Genomic DNA, 19,679 nt, shown 5'->3' with positions numbered 1-19,679 from the left:
TTCTGCCTTCTGAGTGCTGGGACTACAGGCATGTGCCACCATGTCCAATTCTGTCTTTTTTTTTTTCTTCCAGTTCTATTTTTTATATGGCCGATACCAACTTTCTCAGAAGGGCTCCAACAACTCTTCACAATCTGTTCCTGCTTTTATCTCTGGCCAACCATACCCAGCCATGTGCAATTGCAATGCTTTTTGCCTTTCCTTTTTATTTTTCTCATAAATATCTCTTACCCTCACTTGGTGTAAGCCTCTCCTCCTGTTTGAAGCTCTACCTGACACTTCCTAGTACTCACACTGATAAAATTATCTACTTTTGAATCCAGATTGCAATTTATTCAATCCAACCTTCCATCACTGACCTGAGAGGCCATAGGTACTTATTTGTATACTTGCTTGCTACATATTTGTCTTTTACTTTTAAGTTTAATAACATTGATGGTACAGGACTATGTAACATACTTATCTCTCTATTCCAGTTCCTAATAGGATGGCTGGCACCTTCACACAGCTAGGAAAAAACCACTGAGGGCATGTGAGTGAAGCTCAGAGTCCTATTAAAATGGTAAGGAGGGAGTAATTCTCAATATGCTTTTGAAACACAGGAAAGTGACCATTTAAAAAAATTTATCATGCACTCTTGAAAATGCCACACAACTACTTACGTTTGTCTTCATATAAAGTCTTAGATTTCAGGTAGACCTCAGAAGGATCTAATTTTGGAGATCCTGACCGGATAATGCTGGGTGGAAAAGGCATGGGCTGGGGAATGGGCTCATTTATGGCCTCCAAACTTCCTGAAATTTCTTTTTTATCTGTTTTCTAAAAACAGAAAAAAGACATTTTTTAAAAGTAAAAAGATTATTAATTCAAAAAACTGCCATGTGCACGGGATATGTCAACTGAAGACACATCTAAGGACCCAGCTAAGGTCTCAGGTGGCAGGTCCAGCTCTAGGATTGACGTTCAAAGCCAGCCCAGGAAGACAAATCCAAGAGGGTTCAGAATCCAACTGCCATAACTACCCAGCAGTCATATGCATGGGAATTCACTTGCAAAGCCTGTAACTGACATGAAAATGTCTGCACGTGTGCCAGGCAGAAGACTCAGTCTCACACTGAGCAGTCGTGCCAAACTTGCACTACCAAGCATGATTTGACTTTGACTTGAAGATAAATAGAAACACAACAGGAGCCCTTGTACGTACGACAGGGAGGCACAGGAACCCCTTCAGAAAATTCTTGATAAGCCCAACCTTCTAGTTGCTGAATTTAATTTGCAATGAAGATGCTCAAGATGACATACTCTCTCTAGGAAAATGGGATGGAGAAGAAACTCTGATTTAGGTGAAAACTCTGCAGGCCAATGGAAATGCATTATGGGAAAACACTCCATGCAGGCAGACAGTCACAAAACAGAGGGTAGACTAGCCTATTTTCATACTTTAACTATTCTGATAGGATTTTCCCAAAATAGTCAAGCAAAATGGCTCCTTCTTCTTTCTTCCTTCTCTTTTTCTTTCTGCTTTATTATTATTTTTTGTGCTGTGTACTGTGGCTTCATGCTTTACCTCTTGAGCTACCTCCACTTCTGGCTTTTTGGTGGTTATCTGCCAATAAGTCTCTCAGATTTGTCTCTCCAGACCAGCTTTGAACCTTGACTCTCAAATCTCAGCCTGAGTAGTAGGATTACAGGTGTGAGCCACTGGCTCCCTGCTCAAAAGAACTTCTTTAATGATAAATTCAAATATGAAATTCAATCAAGAGTCTAAACTATTGGCTTTGAGAATACCTTGTTACCCTGAACTTCGGCCGAGAGTGAGATTATAGATGTGTATACTGAATAATTAACATGGACCAGAGATCAGCTTGCTAGGGAGTGAAGAGGGGTTTTATTCACTTCACAGTTCTGTACTACCTGAACTCCTTAGTAACCCAAACTCAGGCACCTGGCAGGAAGACAAAACAGCTTCCTAGCCCCTCCTCACAGGCCCTAGGGCCTGTCAAAGCAGTTAAAGGTCCCTAGAGCCTTCCTTCAGCTGTGCAGCATTCAAGTCACTATGGTTGCATGGGCATGGATTATGAAACTGACCTAGTGGCAAAGGAGCAAAATGATTGCCAGGGGAAGTAGAGAAACACAGAAACTTTAAAACTGAATGGACAAGGGGAAACTGTGTTCACACTAGACCAGTGGTATACACCGCCTGTAAAAAGGGCAGACTGAAAATGAGGGAGGGTGACAAGAAATGCACTCACTACTTTACGCACATGACTGTAATCTCTCTGTATACCATCACCTTGACAATAAACATTTTTTAAAGGGTAGGCTATTTTTTTTTTTTTACTTTGAGCCACGAAATACAAAATCTGCAGAGGATTTCTACTTGGTGGGCTGGAAAGAATTAATCCATTTAATAGTATCAGGTGATATTTCCTTTCCTGTGGTTTATCATTCTGGGAGACCAACTTTCAACTGGAAGGTGAAAAAACTTGAGCTGACCAGCCCCAAATCAGGGCTTAAACACACAGCCGTTTTCCTCTCTGTGTGCACGAGGTGTGGACGTGTAGGTTGGGTGAGTACGTGGCTTCTTCCTCAGCAGCGTTACTTGGTGCACCCACTGTCACATTCTTTTTCTCTGTCTAGATCTCTATAGGCTGCTCAGGTTATTCCAAAGAATGCAAAGAAGACTCCCTTCTGAGTCTAACCATCTGCCACTTTGATACAAGTAAACTTAGCTTGTAAGGACACAGGTGAGAAGGGTTTTCTTAGTGCTAAGTGTGAGAGGGTCATCTCAATGTGGTATTTACAGACTCCATGACATGAAGAGTTGCTACCACGGCTTCTTTTGGGGCATCAGCAAGCAGACATAATAGTCTGTCCTCTGTGCTCATGCTGAACTACTCCAGTCCTTGCTCCTCAGAATCAGAAAGCACAGGACCTCGATGGATGGGCTCCAGTTTACCACATTTTACTAGAGGACAGGGCTACTGGCAGTTTGGGCTTCTCGTGCTCCTTTAGCAGCAAGACTTAGTTCAGCCTCCACCCAGGACTTCATAGCCAGCAGCACAGGTCTCCTGACCCTCCAGCCATCACCCCAGCACCCAGGGCAGCTGCCCTCACAGCAGTGAGCACGGGCCTCCCAGGGCACAGGACAGACGTGTTTGAGGATTGCTGTGGTACTCACCATTTTGGCAGTTTTAGATGGTGAAGGAGGACCTTAAAAAAATGAGTCACATGTTAAAAACAGAGGAAGCATTCTTAGATCACAAACACTAATAATACTTATGTTAAAATGAGTTATAGCTTTTGGTAGGCTATAAGTTCTTATCTAACTCCTCCCATGTGTCAAGCATTATACATACATGATCTTGTACTGTTTTTATAACAGTCCTAAGGCATGAATAGGATTATTGTTAAACAAAGTTTTATTCCCTTCATCAAAGGAGCAACGTGTAGCAAGGTAGGAGATGAACACAGAAGTGTCTGACAATTTGTTGAAGCCCTGGGAGACCCTTCAGCACTAAAAAGGGATTTTTTTTTTTGGCCAGTCCTGGGGCTTGGACTCAGGGCCTGAGCACTGTCCCTGGCTTCTTCCCGCTCAAGGCTAGCACTCTGCCACTTGAGCCACAGCGCCACTTCTGGCCGTTTTCTGTATATGTGGTGCTGGGGAATCGAACCCAGGGCCTCATGTATACGAGGCAAGCTCTCTTGCCACTAGGCCATATCCCCAGCCCTAAAAAGGGATTTTTTTAAAAACCTAATTCTGAGCATGTTCTACCATTTACTCAGAGGAGAAGCCCAAATGATTCAAAGAAATGAGAAGAGGAAAAACTCTCCAATGAAGTTAAAATGCTCATTTGTCTCAAGCAGGAAAACTGCAAGCCAAAGTGATAGAAGAGATAAAGCACACATTCCATTCTTTACGAGGCAAGCAAGCACTCTGGCCACTAGGCCATATTCCCAGCCCAACATTCCATTCTTTAAAATGGTATGGAATTGAGAACGCCTACATCTTTGTGGTTAGTCCTTGAAACTGGATTTACAATAGATGAGAGCAGTTCATGTCAGCTGATGACGTTAGAATATAAAAATTTCACTTCCCTCACATAAGCACAGTGGGGTTTGACTAAGCTTTATGAACAGAGCCTAGAGCTAAAGATGCAGCCAGAACGGTGGCGCTGCGGAGCAGGTTACCCCGCTACTCCTTGTCTCATGTCTGCAGACACACTGGCTCTTCCTTGAGGTCTCTGGTGCACGATTAAGTCCAGGTGAAGTACCACTGAGGGAAAGTTTCTATTACTGTCATTAACAGAGAAAATGAGGTTAAGAGGGTACATTTCACTTGAAATAGCTCAATACTGTGCAGTGAATCAGATTTTAAAGCCATCAATCAGATTTTAAAAAGAATACAATGGGAGATGTGAGTGCGACCAATAATAACTAAAACACTGTGGAAAAGGATGCTGCTAGAGACAGCAGCAGACAGAATGGTAAGGAAAACACAGACTAATTGCCAGGGGCGCTGTTGGGGAGTGCACCTGCCTGTGTGGAGGGTGCCTAAGGGGTACCATTGTCTCCACACTCACTCCTCTTGGTTGCAGTTACTTACCTCCCCTTAAGATAAGCAGAGGCACATCTGCACCTACTGGGAACTGCTTTAGCACCTCCACCACCTGGAGATGTGTTAAATTCTGCACATTCTGATGATAAATTTCCTTAATTATATCCCCTTTCTGAAGTCCTTGACACCACTGACTGTCCAATATCATTTTAACCTTCTGCCCAGTAGGGCTGTCAGCAATCGCAAAGCCAAAGCCTTTAGGGCCCTTCACCAAAGGGATAGTCACTAGCTCTGGCTGGGAGCTGCTGGAGGATGCCATGGATGCTCTCTGTTCACTTGGCTCTGACGGACCATCTAGACAATCACTCATCAATGCATGTCCTGATTTTCCATTCTGGTCCAGAACCACTGCCCCTGGCTTCAAGTCCTGAGCATTCACGCAAGCTTCTCCCTTTGTTAATGATTGTCCATTGATGATAGGAGTAGCAGCAACGATGTCCACCACAGGATCGTCACTGTCATCAGGGAGTGGATAACCACGACACAAAGTGAGGTTGACATACTGGTTGACAGGCACCAACTGAAACATCTGGACAACCTCTGCATGGGTGTGACCCAAGACACAGTTGCCATTGACATCCACAATCACATCACCTGAGAAAATACAACAGGAGAACTTTAAGTCACCAAATAAGGTGATTGTTTTCATCGACAGGAAAAGCTAAAATAATAATTCAATACAAGTGGTGGATACATTTAAGATACTGAAACGTGTTATAAAGTGTGGTTTTGGCCAGGCCCCAGTGGCTCACACTTGTAATCCTAACTACTCAGGAGGCTGAGATATGAGGATTGTGGTTCAAAGCCAGCCTGGGCAGGAAAGTCTGTGAGACTCTTAGCTCCAATTACTCACCAGAAAATTGGAAGTGGTGCTACGGCTCAAGTGGTAGAGTGCTAGCCTTGAGCCGAAGACCTCAGGGACAACGCCCAGGCCCAGAGTTCAAGCCCCATGACCAACGCACCAAAAATAAAAACAAAAACCAAACAAGTGTGGTATTGCCTTGTGGTTTACAAAATGATGATCACTCTGGTTGCAGAATCACCACTACACAAAATCACCACCTGGGTGCTTTTGCCCTCTTTTCTCATCCATTTGATTCTTTTATTTACAATTATTTAAAAGATCACAGACACATTAAAGTGCTTTGGTGTGTAGGTTTCAAAAATCAACATGAGGAATGAGGGATGAGGTAACAAACAGTACAAGAAATGTATCCAATGCCTAATGTATGAAACTGTAACCTTTCTGTAATTCAGTTTGATAATAAAAAAATATATAAAAACAATCAACATGAATGCTGTTAGAAATATTAGTCCATAAAAATTTGTTTTATAATCTAAGAAGATACAAAATGAGATTAACTGGAAATTTTTATTTTTCTTCACCTAATGAAAACTCACAGAATTTTCATGGAGGAATAGTATCGCTATGCAAATTAGGTAAGCTTTAGGTAGTAAACCTAGCGTTGTATTATAAAATTTTGACAGCAAATATGTATCGTAGTCATAAAATGTGTTTCATAGACAAAATGGGAAGAAAGGTCAAAATTGAAAACTCAACAGAAAAACCTCACTCTCATCTTTTTATTTTTTGCTCATGCTGCAATTTGAAGTCAGAGTCTTGCAACCACTTGAGGCACACTCTCAAACATTTTGCTTTTGTATTCTTTTTTTTCTTTGTGTTGATCTTGACCTCAGGACCTCGTGCTCTCATTTGGCTTTTTAACTCAAGGTTGGCATTCTACTATTAGAGCCATGCATCCACTTCTAGGTTACTCCTGGTAATTCTGAAGCGTGTTACCTGGTGCAATCTTCCCATCCTGAGCTGCAGGGCCTTCTTTCAGCACATTTTTCACTTGGAGGAACTCATCAGGCCTGTCTCCACCAATAATGGTAAAGCCAAATCCCATTGTGCTTTTTTTCAGTGATGCTCGAACTAAGACACCTTTAAGTTGGGATGGGTCCCGAGTAAAGTGTGATTTTTCCACATCTGAGCCAGATAAGAAACAGATTTGAGAACAAAAGTAATCACAACGAATTCAGCCCTAAAAACCAATTTTCAAGATGGCTTGTATAACTAAGGGAAAAGAAACTATAAAGGAAAAAAATTCAGAGAGAATCTAATGTCATAGAGAAGTTGATATTTTAGCTTATAAATTAAAACACAGGAAAAATTTAACTAATGAATCTTTATTTTGGAGGTGGGGGTGACAGTACTAGACTATGAACTCAGGGCCTTGAACTCTACCACTTTTCAGATAGGATCTTGTGCTGTTAGCCCCATACCTAGACCTTCCTATCTCTGCTTCTTCCTGATCAGCAAATCACTTCTATTCTATAGGATCTTGCATGTCATTTGAGAAAACGCCTACTTATTCTCCTCATCACAATCTTGTCTGTACCCTACCCACTTACTAGTCACTTAGTTGTTGTCTGTGTTATGAGACTGGCTTCATGGTAACATAATGCCTGTATTCAAGGAAACCTATCTTGGGCTGGGAATGTGGCTTAGGGGTAGAGTGCTTGCCTAGCATGCACAAAGCCCTGGGTTCAATTCCTCAGCACCACATAGACAGAAAAAGCCAGATGTGGTACTGTGGCTCAAGTGGTAGCGTGCTAGCCTTGAGCAAAAAGAAGCCAAGGGACAGTGCTCAGGCCCTGAGTCCAAGCCCCAGGACTGGCAAAACAAAACCAAAAACCATGAAACATGGAAGCTTATCTTATTCAATAACAGCACCAAAGCATAAGAGTGGTGCAGGTATAGTGATTTGTAAATGTTGAAAAGAAGCAACGAAGAGTTTCTGTTCAGTAAATGGCTTGTATCAATATGTATGTACAGGAAAAACAAAGAATATAGAAGGCTTCCTATACATACAGGGGAGGAGGTGTCTTGAAATGTATCTCCAACAGATTAGATAAGGGGTGACTATTGTGCATATCTATTAGTAACAATGAAAGCTATAATTTATTGATCACAACATGCCAAATACCATTATAAGCACCTTATACATATTAATTTACATTATTCTAACCACCCCCAAGAAGTTATTATTATCATTCCTATTTTATACATGAGGAAACTGAGGCAAAAAGATATCAGGGATGTTATTCAGGGTTACATACATGAGATTAAAAATTTGATGCACAGGAGGCTCAGATGGGAGGTGAGGCCATTCCAGACACAAAAAAGATCATGAGACACCATCTCAACCTCTGGCCAGGAATGGTAGCATCTACTTGTCGACCCCGCTAGAGGCTGAGGCTGAGATTGGGATGATTTGATTCCTCATCAGCCTAGGCACAACCGTGCAAAGGCCTCATTTCGGCAGAAACAACTGGCTGTGATGGCACATGCTTGTCACCCCAGCTACAGTGGGAAGTGGGAAGAGGAAGATCATAATGCAGGCTGCTCCTGGCAAAATGTGAGGCCCATCTCAAAAGTAACCAGAGCAGGCCAAGTGCCAGTGGCTGTCCCTTGCAATCCTGGCAGTTCAGGAGGCTGAGATTTGTAGTTTGAAGTTAGGCCTGGCAGGGAATCTATCTCCAATGAATCAACAAAACGCTGGACTGGAGGTGTGGCTCAAGTGCTACCGTGCCGGATGAGTGGAAAAGCTAAGCAAGAGCGTGGGGGTCTTAGTGTAAGGCCCAGTATTAGTAGAAAAATAAATAGCCAGAGCAAAAAGAGCTAGAGGTTTAGCTTACACAGTAAGAGGGCCTGCCTTGCTATCATGAAGCCTTGAGTTCAAACCCCAGTACCACCAAAACAAACAAACAAACCATTGCACAAAAAAAAAACAAAAAAACCCCAAACTGACCATTCTCTAGACTGGCACACTCATCACAGGTTGTAGCCAGTTTTTTTTTTTTTTTTTTAATTAGACTATAAATTCTTTTTTTTTTTTTTTTTTTTTTTGCCAGTCCTGGGGCTTGGACTCAGGGCCTGAGCACTGTCCCTGGCTTCTTTTTGCTCAAGGCTAGCACTCTGCCACTTGAGTCACAGCGCCACTTCTGGCCATTTTCTGTATATGTGGTGCTGGGGAATCGAACCCAGGACTTCAAGTATACGAGACAAGCGCTCTTACCACTAGGCCATATCCCCAGCCCCTAGACTATAAATTCTTAAGACTTTTTTTTTTTTTTCCCAGTCCTGGGGCTTGGATGAACTCAGGGCCTGAGCACTGTCCCTGGCTTCTTTTTGTTCAAGGCTAGCACTCTACCACTTGAGCTACAGTGCCACTTCTGGATTTTTCTATATATGTGGTGCTGAGGAATCAAACCCAGGGCTTCATGTACGCGAGGCATACCACTAGTCCACATTCCCAGCCCCTAGACTACGAATTCTTGAGGGCAAGACCTTCCTTAATCTCAGTCAATTGTGAATAACCAGTGGCCAGCAAAGCACTTGAAAATAGGAAATGCTCAAAACTATTTGTTAAGCTCTGAATGTCTGATAATCCATATGCAAAGCTTAAGAAGGCGGGGGGGGGGCTGTTTCTAAAGAGTAGCTTCAAGAAAGAACTATTGTCTTCATAAGCAACAAAAATGAAGACTCTACTAGATTCTATAATATGGCCGACAAATCTCTTATTATTATTGACAAGTGAAGAAGGGATGGAGGTAGGGAGGGATGAATGAAGTCTAAAAATTCCTGGACAGCCTTTTCAAAATACACATGACTAGAGTGGACTCAAAAACTCATGGATAAAAAATGTTCCCCGAGGGGCTGGGGATATGGCCTAGTGGCAAGAGTGCCTGCCTCGGATACATGAGGCCCTAGGTTCGATTCCCCAGCACCACATATACAGAAAACGGCCAGAAGCGGCGCTGTGGCTCAAGTGGCAGAGTGCTAGCCTTGAGCGGGAAGAAGCCAGGGACGGTGCTCAGGCCCTGAGTCCAAGGCCCAGGACTGGCAAAAAAAAAAAAAAAAAAAAAAAAAAAAAAAATGTTCCCCGAAGTGATTCTGGTATCACCAACATGTGCCATTCTATGTGACAGTCAAAGGCAAAACCTTGTTATTGATTAACACTGGTTAATGAAGAATCCTGAATAGTTAGGGACATTAGACTTCAGTGTTCACTCAAGAGAAGCTCATAATGAAGCAGATATTTAGTATTATACCTGGCTTTAAACATAAGAACAATTCAAACCTGAAACTCATACTTTTATATAGTGAGAAAATCTTACAGTAGTCTCACAATGTTCAAATGTTTTATTATGATTATTCATATCCTTATGGTGGCAAAAATAAGACATTTTCTGTTGAATTTCAAAGACCCAGCAATAAAAACTCAAACTCATTTTATTATTTGAGCACCCAAGTTTCACATTTTATTCTTAGGAAAAAAGATCAAATAAAAAAGTTCTACCTGGTTTTGAAGGCCCAATTTCAGCCTGTCCTAACTGCTTTTTCCTTTTGGCTTCCTCCACTGGATTTTCAAACTGGGTTTTCTGATTAAGGTGACTGTAAAATGTGGAGAAATATGGATTTCAGATTTGATGAAAACATTACATTATTTCTAAACAGACATCATATAGTTTCATGGCCAGAAGTGAAGGGGGTGATATTTACCTTTAGGGGCCAGAGCACAGAAAAGCTGACAGAGAGCCCGTTCAGAACGGTGTACAAGCCCCGTTACCTGATGCCTTCAAAAGTTGTAAGTGGTCAGTTAGATTTTTTTAAAGGCAATTTATAAGAGAAGGGTTTTATAAGTTTCTCCAAAATGAAGCAAGCCACCAAAATATTTTCTAAAGAAATCTGGTACTCTCCTAGAATATTACAACAGTATATTATTTTTTCTACTGAGATGCTCACTCACATCCATTCAACAATAATTAAGAAAGCAGCAAACTCTTTTACACTTAAAATTTCTTCATAATTCTATAATTAATGAGTTATAATTAAATGAGTTAAAGAGTACAACATGAATTCAACTGACATTGATGCTTAGGAACATTGACATTAGTGAAAACCCAATAATTATACATGAACCCTGACTTTCATGCTAGGACTGTCCTGAGGTAGGAGGAACACCCACAACTCACACACAGCCACACAAGGCTTGTGAATGGTGATGGGATGGGTGGCAGGCCAGCTCTTTGTCCTTTAGGCTGCTGGTGCTTAGTGACTCTACCACAAGTGTGCAAGTCTTAGAATTCTAAATATGATAAGTCCCACTCAACACTGGGTAGCTGCTCACTTCACTAATATTCAAGATACTGCTGCCTCCGGCTACAGGTGCCAGAGCCACTGAGACAACCGTTTAGCTGTAAAAATGAAAACCATAGGTACTTCAAAAATTCTTCTTAGATATTCACACTTTAATACTCTTAAGAAAACAGACTAACAATGCACACTAAAGTAAAGACTCAAGTTGTTTAGAAAGAAGCTGGGCCCCTTCGATAGCGAGAATGACTCCTGCTGCCACACAGAGCATCAAAAGCTGTAATGTATGGGAGCAGACAGCAAGCATGAGAATGAATGATCTCCTTGCTGAAAATCTGTCCTCACAAAACAGCAAGAGGTTAGGCTACCTAGATTAAAAATCTCACTTTCAGTTAGATGTGGGTGACTCACGCCTCTAACCCTAGCTCTCAGGAGGATGAGATCTGAGGACTGCAGTTTGAAGCCAGCACAAGCAGGAGAGTCTATGGGACTCTTATCTCCAACAAACCACCAAAAAGCAGAAGTGGAGCTGTGGCTCAAGTGGTAGTAAGAGTGCCAGCCATGAGCTGGCCTCCAACGATTCTTCTGACTTGAAAAAAATTATGGTTTCTTCCTTTCTTCAAACTACGTGTGCCTCATGAAAAAATAACGAAAGAGCTACATATACTCTGCATATCACATTTAATGAGTTTCAGCAAGATATTAAATAACACAATGGAAGTAAAATTAGCACAGATCTTCAAAGGAAGCAAAAGTCTATAGCTACAGGCCAATTCTGGCATTTCCTTAGGATAGAGGGTAGATTTATAGAAGTCATTCCAAAAATCTCTAACCATAGTGACTCAGAAACAGTTTACATATGAAAGAGTATAATAAGAGTCAGAGATACTGTAGAGATGATTATCAGAAAATGATATTCACTTTTACAAACAAGGTTGAAAAATTAATTAGCAATCTTAAAACTAGAAGATTCTTGTGTTTCTTGTCTTTCCAAAATAAACATTTGTCCAACTACACAGGCAGTGTCTTCAGTCTTTAATTTTCCAAGAAAGTAATAATGTTTCTGATAGAATTACTTGCCTGGTACTACACACTCAAAGTCATAATCCTAACTTTAGCACCTGGAGGACAGGTTATTCCAGTGGCTATAGCAATGTAAATCTTAGATGCAACTGTGGACTAATTATCTGGCCAATATCAGGTGTCTGGTGCTCCTGACTGACACACACCTGTACTTTAAAATCCCTTCAAATCACTCTCCTTACAAAGGAAAAAAAAAAGGGATGTGTTCTTCCTATGCCTTCAATCATGCACTCAAAACTTTGGATCACTGTGTCATAATATGCTTAATGTCCTATAATTGCTTTCATAAGCACACACTGGCAGTGTTAGCAGCAATATTGACAGGGTATCTGTCCAGAGCCCTCATTTCATAGTGTGTGTGTGTGTGTGTGTGTGTGTGTGTGTGTGTGTGTGTGTGTGTGTGTGTGTGTGTGTGTGTTGTGGGGCTTGAACTCTGGACCTGGCGCTATCCCTGAGCTCTCCAGCTCAAGGCTAGCACTCTACTACTTGAGCCACAGTGCCACTACCAGTTTTCTGGTGTTTAGTTAGAGATAAGAGTCTCAAGACTTTCCTGCCTGGGCTGGCTTTGAACTGTGATCCTCAGATCTCGGCCTCCTGAGTAGCTAGAAGTACAGACGTGAGTCATCAGCACCTGGCCATAGTTCGACATCTTTTGAAGCTCTTAAAAAAAAAAAAAGACTGTAATGGCAACACTATCATCTCCTGCCACTAGGAGTCATCTGTTTTCTTTCTGCAGAAAAGGGATTTGCTATGTTACCCAAGTAGATCTTAAATTCTTTTGCTCAAGAAGTTCTCCTGTCTTAAACTCAAAGCCGCTGGAGCTACAGGCTTGCACTACCACACTGGGCTTAACCTTCTAGTTTCTATATTTAGAAATTCAAAGTCAACTGCTGGGAAAGCTCTAAGTCAGTACAACAGGTGCTCACTGTCCCCTGCCATCTTCCCCTAGCTGGAAAATGGGGGTCACGGGGCCATAGCGAAATGAAAGTAAAACATTGGAGGAATGCTAATTGACTGAGGCAGCAAACTTACTCCACATAGTATGTCCCATACTGAGGGTCTTCTATTTTCTCCCAACCGTAAGGAAGCTCTGGAAATAAAGAAAATTGATGAAGTGTCAGATTTTAAAAAGGCAGAAACTAATTCATCAGTAAGTAAATTTGTCTCCTTTGTATCCTAATACTTTGGAGTCAGAGAGAACTGGCTTTCAAAGAACAAACCTAGTTTAAGTCTGAGTGTGTATCACTGTAGGTAAATTGAGGGCTTAGGACAAAAAACTTACATGAAAGTATTTATCTGAATAATAAGACAAAAATGCTGTTTACTGTTAAAAACCATTGTCTATTTCTTTTATTACAGTAGCTTGATAGGGATGACAGGAGACACATCCTGACACCCAACACAAGAAATAGTTGCACATTAGAATGTTCACTATTAACATAGAATACTTGTGCTCTCAAAGGAGAGTCCAGCCTTGGATAGTTGCAATCCAAGGAGGCAATCTGGGGTCTGTTGAAAACCTATAAAAGTACCTGGTTTCCCTTCCAATAACTGGAGCCAAGTACCTGAAAGAACAATGACTGATTTAATTACACAGTGCCTATGTAACCTGTAAGAAAGGAATATGTGTACACACACACACACACACACACACACACACACACACACACTTCTTCTCCTGGAATTGTGACTTTCTATCTGGGCTGATATTCAGTTGTGATCTTATCTATGTTGAGTTGATGTTAGTGCATGGTGAGAAGCAGGGATCCACATTTAGTTTTCTGTTTGTGGCTGTCCAGTTTTCCTAGCACCAATAGTTAAAGAGGCTATGTTTTTGCCACTGTATGTCTTTGGCTCCTTTGTCAAATATCAGCTAACTGTGTGTAGTTTTATTTCTGGGTTTTCTAATCTATTATTCCATTGGTTTTGGGGTCTATTTTTGTGCTAGTACCACACTGTTTTTGTTATTATGGCTCTGTAGTAGAGCTTGAAATCTAGTATTGGGATACCTCCTGCATTGCTCCTTTTGCCTAGAATTGCTTTGGCTATTCTAGGTCTTTTGTTGTTCCATATGAATTTTTGAGAAAAGAACATCATTGGGATTTTGACAGGGTTTGCAATGACTGTATATCATTTTTGGAAGAAGCAATGTAGATGGTATCACAATATCTTTGGTGAGTTCTGAGTGTTTTTTCCATGTCTATGACCTTCTGCTCCAGCTCCTCTGTTTTATCTTCAACTCCTGATATTCTGTTTTCCATCTCACTTATTCTGTTACTTAAGGCTTCTATTGTGCTTTGCATTGTGGAAACTGAACCATTTATGGTTCCTATATTGGTTCTCAAACTGTTAATTTCATCTTTTCATGAGGTATATGCCATGTCTATTTTTGTCTGCATTTCTTTTTTGAAGTCATGGAATTCCCTTGAGATATCTTCTTTGTGCTCTTGAAATTGCTTTTGCAGGTCCACTTTTATTTGTTTGGCCAGTTCTGTTCTAATTTTATTTTTGTCAAAGTAATGTACAGAGGGGTTACAGTTACATACGTAAGGCAGTGAGTACATTTCTTAACAAACTTTTTACCTCCTCCTTCCTTTTTTCCCCACCTCCTCCTCCCTGGTTCCCTCCCCTACCTTCCCCTGAGATGTGCAGCATATTGTCTTGGAAATATTGCTGTTGCATTGGTTCACCTTTTACCCTTCGTCTCTCCACTTTCTTTAAATGTTCTTTATCCTCCATTTCTTCTTGGCTCTCACTGGAGTTCTTTCCTGGATTGCAGATGGCTTTTGGAATTGGTATGCTGTCTTGACTGTTCATGAATCTTGTAATCTTTTGTTGTGATTTGTGCATTTGGGTTCAGGGATTATCAGAGCTGTGGCCCAAGCTCTGCCTGTTGGTGGCTGACAGGTGGCAGCCTTCACTTGGCCCTGGGCTGGTTCACACTAGGTCGCTGACCCCAGCTGGGTCTCCAGGCCAGCTGGTGCCTGTGCAATCACTCAGCCCCAGGCTAGCTGAAAGGAACTCTGTCCAGTCTGCGGCCTGCAAAGGGGACTGAGCTTCTGGGATAGGCATTTCCTTCAGAAACGTTGGGCTTCCTACAGATGCACTGCATTTTGTTGTGACTTGGCCCGGGATTGTTCTCTCTTCCTCAGTGGCCGGTGCTTGGTCCACCACTTAGTCCACCTCGTCTTATGCACGTGTCTGTGCGCGTGCGTGTGTGCACTCGGTCCTCTCTAGGTGCAGTCTCTAACTTTGCACTTCTGGATGGGGCTGTGGGTCCAGTGGCTCCCTCCAAGGGCCAGGGACTCCTAAGTGGAGTGTGCTGTCCCTGGCAAGCACATTGCCACAATTCGTGCTTCCTGACAGGGGCTGGCACAAAGGCGAACCCACTTGGCAGAACCTGGCAGGTGAGGAATGCTCCCCCTGCTGGCTGCTGCTGGCACACACACACCACAGTGACCAGCAGGAGAGCCCTCTGCCAGAGGCTGACCTGTGCCCACAAGGTCCAGATAACCAGTACTATGGGAGATACGGGGTCCTAACGCCCACTGAAAGCCAGTGGGGGGGAGGGTGTCATTGGGAAGGGCTTTGGCCTTTGTCCCCTTAAAGTGTGGTACTCTGTGGGTCACTGCCAACAGTGGTGTCTCAGGGAGGGGTGTCCTCAAAAGGGTACTCATTGATCCTGACTGGTTGTGGTCTGTCTGGTGGTGCTGTGGGGGCTATCCGGGTCTAGGCGTTGCAGTCCCTCACCTCTGGTCTTGGTCTTTGTCTGCACTGTCCAGGTCTCCCGCTGTCCAGGTCTCATGCTGTGAGAGTTTTCTGCATCTGGGTTCTGCAGTCCACTAGTGTCCTTAAGTCCCAAGTGGCCATGGGCCACTTACACAGCTTGGCCTCACTCTGGTGGGGGGGTGGTCTTTGTGATTTTTCCATCTTTGTGTGTGTAGTTTATGAGCTTTTTTCTTTTCCAGTTCCTGTGATTCTCTGTTCAATTTTTCCCTGTTGTCTATCTCCTGAGGGGATCTGCGTGTTGGGACTCCCAACTCTCTATTTGGTTGGAGATAGCTAGGATGATTCTCTATTGTTTGGGCAGCAACATGGGGATCCTCCTCACCTGTATAACCTTCTTGATAGTGCACATGGAAGGAAGTTTAGTGCAGGTGGTTATGGAGATGTGAATTGTATATAATTAAGCAGGGGTAAGAAGGATTTTAAAACCCCCCAGTCTCACACTGTTCGCAGCATGGTGTCCCATACTTTTATTCACAATTCTTTCAGAGTTTCTAGATACACACATGAATGAAATATACTGGATCACAAACAGACTTTGAATACATCAAAAAATTGTTAATTTCCTCATTGAGCCTCGGCTATGGCATGTCAACTTTGCAAGTAAAAAATGCACGGTGATGAAATTGACAAGATACCCAAGCTGTTTTGCTGAAATGAAATTATCTTATATTCAGAATAAAAGGTAAGAACTCTGCGGAGAATCTTGGAAAACTGAATTATCTTCTTCACCTCTTTCCAGCACAATGATTGCAAAAATACTGGTTGATCACTTTAAGGCTTGGTGATTTTTTTTCTTTTTTGGTGATTTTCCTTTAAAGGGCTTAGTCAAAATGCTTGAGGTAAAAAAGGCAAGAGAAGGAACTATTCATGCTTGAGATATGCACAAGTGAAAGAAAAGAAGTACTGAAATACACTACATTCTTGGTATCTATGAAGCAAGCAGTCATCAATAAATAGGTAGAATGTTCTATCATCAAGTCACTGTGGCATGGATAGGGTATTTTTTGGATTATATCTAGAAATACGTGTTAACAAAATTATTGAAGCATTATCATTTTTGTGTGGGTGTGGGTACTGGGTGGGGCTTGAACTCAAAAGTCTCTAGCTCTCTCTTAGCTTTTTTGTTCAAGGCTGGTACTCTACCACTTGAGCCACACCTCTACTTCCAACTTTTCAGCTTTCCTGGTCAGGCTTACATTGAGCCCCAATCCTCAGATCTCAGACCCCTGAGTAGCTAAGATTACAGGTGTGATCCATCACTGCCCAGCCATCATCACTATTGTTGATCTCCCACTGAGTAGTGAGTGCCAAGTAAGGATGAGTTTTACAACTGTTCCACAAATGGACTTACACTAACGTCTTTACAAAACGTTAGAAAAGTGAGGGAACTATAGATTCTCAAACAGTCCATTGGATTTTTAAAGAAATTGTAACATTCACTAAAAAGGTTGTATTAATACTTGACAAGAATAAAAATTAAAATGAATATATGTCAGCATTAATTTGGAAGTTGATTTAGGGTTATTTTTCAAATACAGTCCCACTGTCTGCCTGGGTTAGCCTTTCCACGATCCTTGTATTTATTTATCCCACACAACTGGTAAGACAGACACATACATGTGCCTGCACCCAGCTCTGTATTAACTGCAATGGGGTCCTGCAAACCTTCTTGCCTATGCTGACCATGAATTGTAGTCCTCCTGAAATACATCTCTTGAGCAGCCTGATTTACAGGGGTGTGCCCATCACCCCAATTCACAGAAATGTTATACATTATCTAGTCTATTTATTCACTCATTTCTTTCTATATTTCATTTATTCCTTCTCTCATTCCATATTTTCTTCTCATTCTTCCTTGTGCAGAAATAAAAGATTAAAAACACAACAAAGTATGTAGCCTAGATGGAAAGAAGAGAATTTATCTCATGGTGTCCTTTGTCAACATGATGGTAAAGGAAACTACCAGTAAAGACTTTAGAAGAGGGCTGGGGATATGGCCTAGTGGCAAGAGAGCTTGTCTTGTATACATGAGGCCCTGGGTTCGATTCCCCAGCACCACATATACAGAAAACGGCCAGAAGTGGCGCTGTGGCTCAAGTGGCAGAGTGCTAGCCTTGAGCAAAAAGAAGCCAGGGACAGTGCTCAGGCCCTGAGTCCAAGGCCCAGGACTGGCCAAAAAATAAAATAAAATAAAATAAAAATAAAAAAAAGACTTTAGAAGAGGGTGACATTTGAAGGATCTTCCAAGACAGTCTGGATTAGGGGGAGTGAGCCTACTCCAGACAGATCAAAGAGTGCTGGTGTTCAGAATGCTTGGCATTTTCAATAATTGTAAGTAACTTTTTTCAATTTTTAAATTTTGTTAATAATTATAAATAACTATGCAAGCACTATATGCCAAGTAATCCTAGAGTTCCATGTGAAGGAATTTCCTGTTTATTTTTATGCTGATGGAAGAAAGCAGAAACCTGTCATGAAGAAACTTGTCTTTGAGAAAGATGGGCTGCAGGAATAGAGAAAGGAAACAAAATGAATCGATAATCAATAAATCAATGAATCAATAAAAGTGACAAGTAAAAAGAATAGTAGGCTAGAGACTCTAAAGGCTAGAATTGAGGAAGTGGTGGTAGGATCGGTGAGAAGAATGGAAACAGATAAGGAGTCAGAGGAATAGGGCTTAATAACTGCTGGGGATTGAGCAGGAAAGTGGATAGACGCTCAAGGTGATTCCTGGGTTTCTGGCTCTTCTGGCATAAAATGTGGTTTTAAAAATGAAATCTTTAAAAAATAAAATAAATAAAAATGGGGTCTTGGGGTTGGGAATGTGGCTTAGTGGTAGAATGTTTGTATAGGATGCATGAAGCCCTAGGTTCAATTCCTCAGTACCACATAAACAGAAAAAGGCAGAAGTGACGCTGTGGCTCAAGTAGCCTTGAGCAAAAGGAAGCTCAGGGACAGTGCCAAGGCCCTGAGTTCAAGCCCCAGGACTGGCCAAAAAAAAAAAAAAAAGAGGTCTTATCAAATTAGTGTGGTTGTGGGAATAGAATATATTAATCCATGAAGACTTAGAGAAACTTAGGAGACAAGTAACACATAAAAAATGTCCAATACTCAGACAAATGAAAAAAATCCAATACAGTGCTTACTACCAGTGGGCAATCATGCACTGGCAGGTTTCTAATATTGGAATTAAGAACTTGGTAGTTGACTGCAACAAAGAGGAGACAGTGGGGAAAACGCTGAGGATGACAATCTGTTTTGACTCAAGCAATTAGGAAGATATCCTTTGTTGAATACAGAAAAGCTGTTTCATTTGAACGTTCCTAGAACACACAATTGTGGTGGAGGTATCTAACAAGCTTTTGGCAATATGGAAATGCAGGAAGATTAAAATTTGGAAGACACTGTAGTTATACCAGGGAGTGAACGAGATTACCTAACTGATTAGGAAAAGGCGAGGAACAGGATCTTACAGTACAAGAGAAGGGGGAGGGAAATGAGGGGGAGGGGGAGGAGGAGGGGGAGGAGGGGAGGGGGAGGGGAGGAGGAGGAAGGGGGAGGGAGGGAGGGAGGGAGGAGGAGGAGGAGGAGGAGGAGGAGGAGGAGGAGGAGGAGGAGGAGGAGGAGGAGGAGGAGGGCTACTAAAAAAGCAGGAGGCAAAATAAAAACTATGGCGGTCACTGAAGAGTAAAACAGGAGGCAGACTTTAACAAGACATGACTTCTTAACCTGAAGACTTCTCCCAAAAAGTTGCTTCATAAGGCAAAATTATTTTTGGCATATCAAGCAGCTGGCTGGTTCTAATACCCATGAATTTACCCATTTTATTTTCTCTTCCCTGAACAGGCTTTTTCTTATTTAAATGTACAAATTGCAGTTGCTTTCACCTAGTGTAGTTCTATTCACTTGGTAATTTTCTTCTATCTTTCTCTAAGCTCCAAAATGAATTCAACATTCATTATATTTATAAGCTGCCTCTAATAAAACTTAATCTTTCTTTCTTCATTACAAAAATGGAGTACATTG

The 19,679-nt window shown here is 41.8% G+C and overlaps 1 protein-coding gene across 2 annotated transcripts in view; it reads right to left on the bottom strand.

Moving 5' to 3' along the window:
• Window positions 1-19,679, bottom strand: part of Magi3 (membrane associated guanylate kinase, WW and PDZ domain containing 3) — a 194,388-nt gene that overhangs the window by 27,884 nt on the left and 146,825 nt on the right. For both annotated transcript variants that reach the window (XM_048363205.1, XM_048363206.1), the window contains exons 7-12: window positions 12,897-12,954; window positions 9,985-10,079; window positions 6,420-6,608; window positions 4,607-5,212; window positions 3,182-3,213; window positions 663-819 (exon numbers count right to left, since the gene is read on the bottom strand). In XM_048363205.1, coding sequence (XP_048219162.1) covers window positions 663-819; window positions 3,182-3,213; window positions 4,607-5,212; window positions 6,420-6,608; window positions 9,985-10,079; window positions 12,897-12,954 — 1,137 coding nt within the window. The remainder of the gene's footprint in view (window positions 1-662; window positions 820-3,181; window positions 3,214-4,606; window positions 5,213-6,419; window positions 6,609-9,984; window positions 10,080-12,896; window positions 12,955-19,679) is intronic.

Source organism: Perognathus longimembris, chromosome 15 (genome assembly GCF_023159225.1).
Source record: "Perognathus longimembris pacificus isolate PPM17 chromosome 15, ASM2315922v1, whole genome shotgun sequence".
NCBI classification, from domain to species: domain Eukaryota; kingdom Metazoa; phylum Chordata; class Mammalia; order Rodentia; family Heteromyidae; genus Perognathus; species Perognathus longimembris.
Note: the sequence above shows the minus strand (reverse complement) of the source record. Positions and strands in the feature narration are given on the sequence as shown.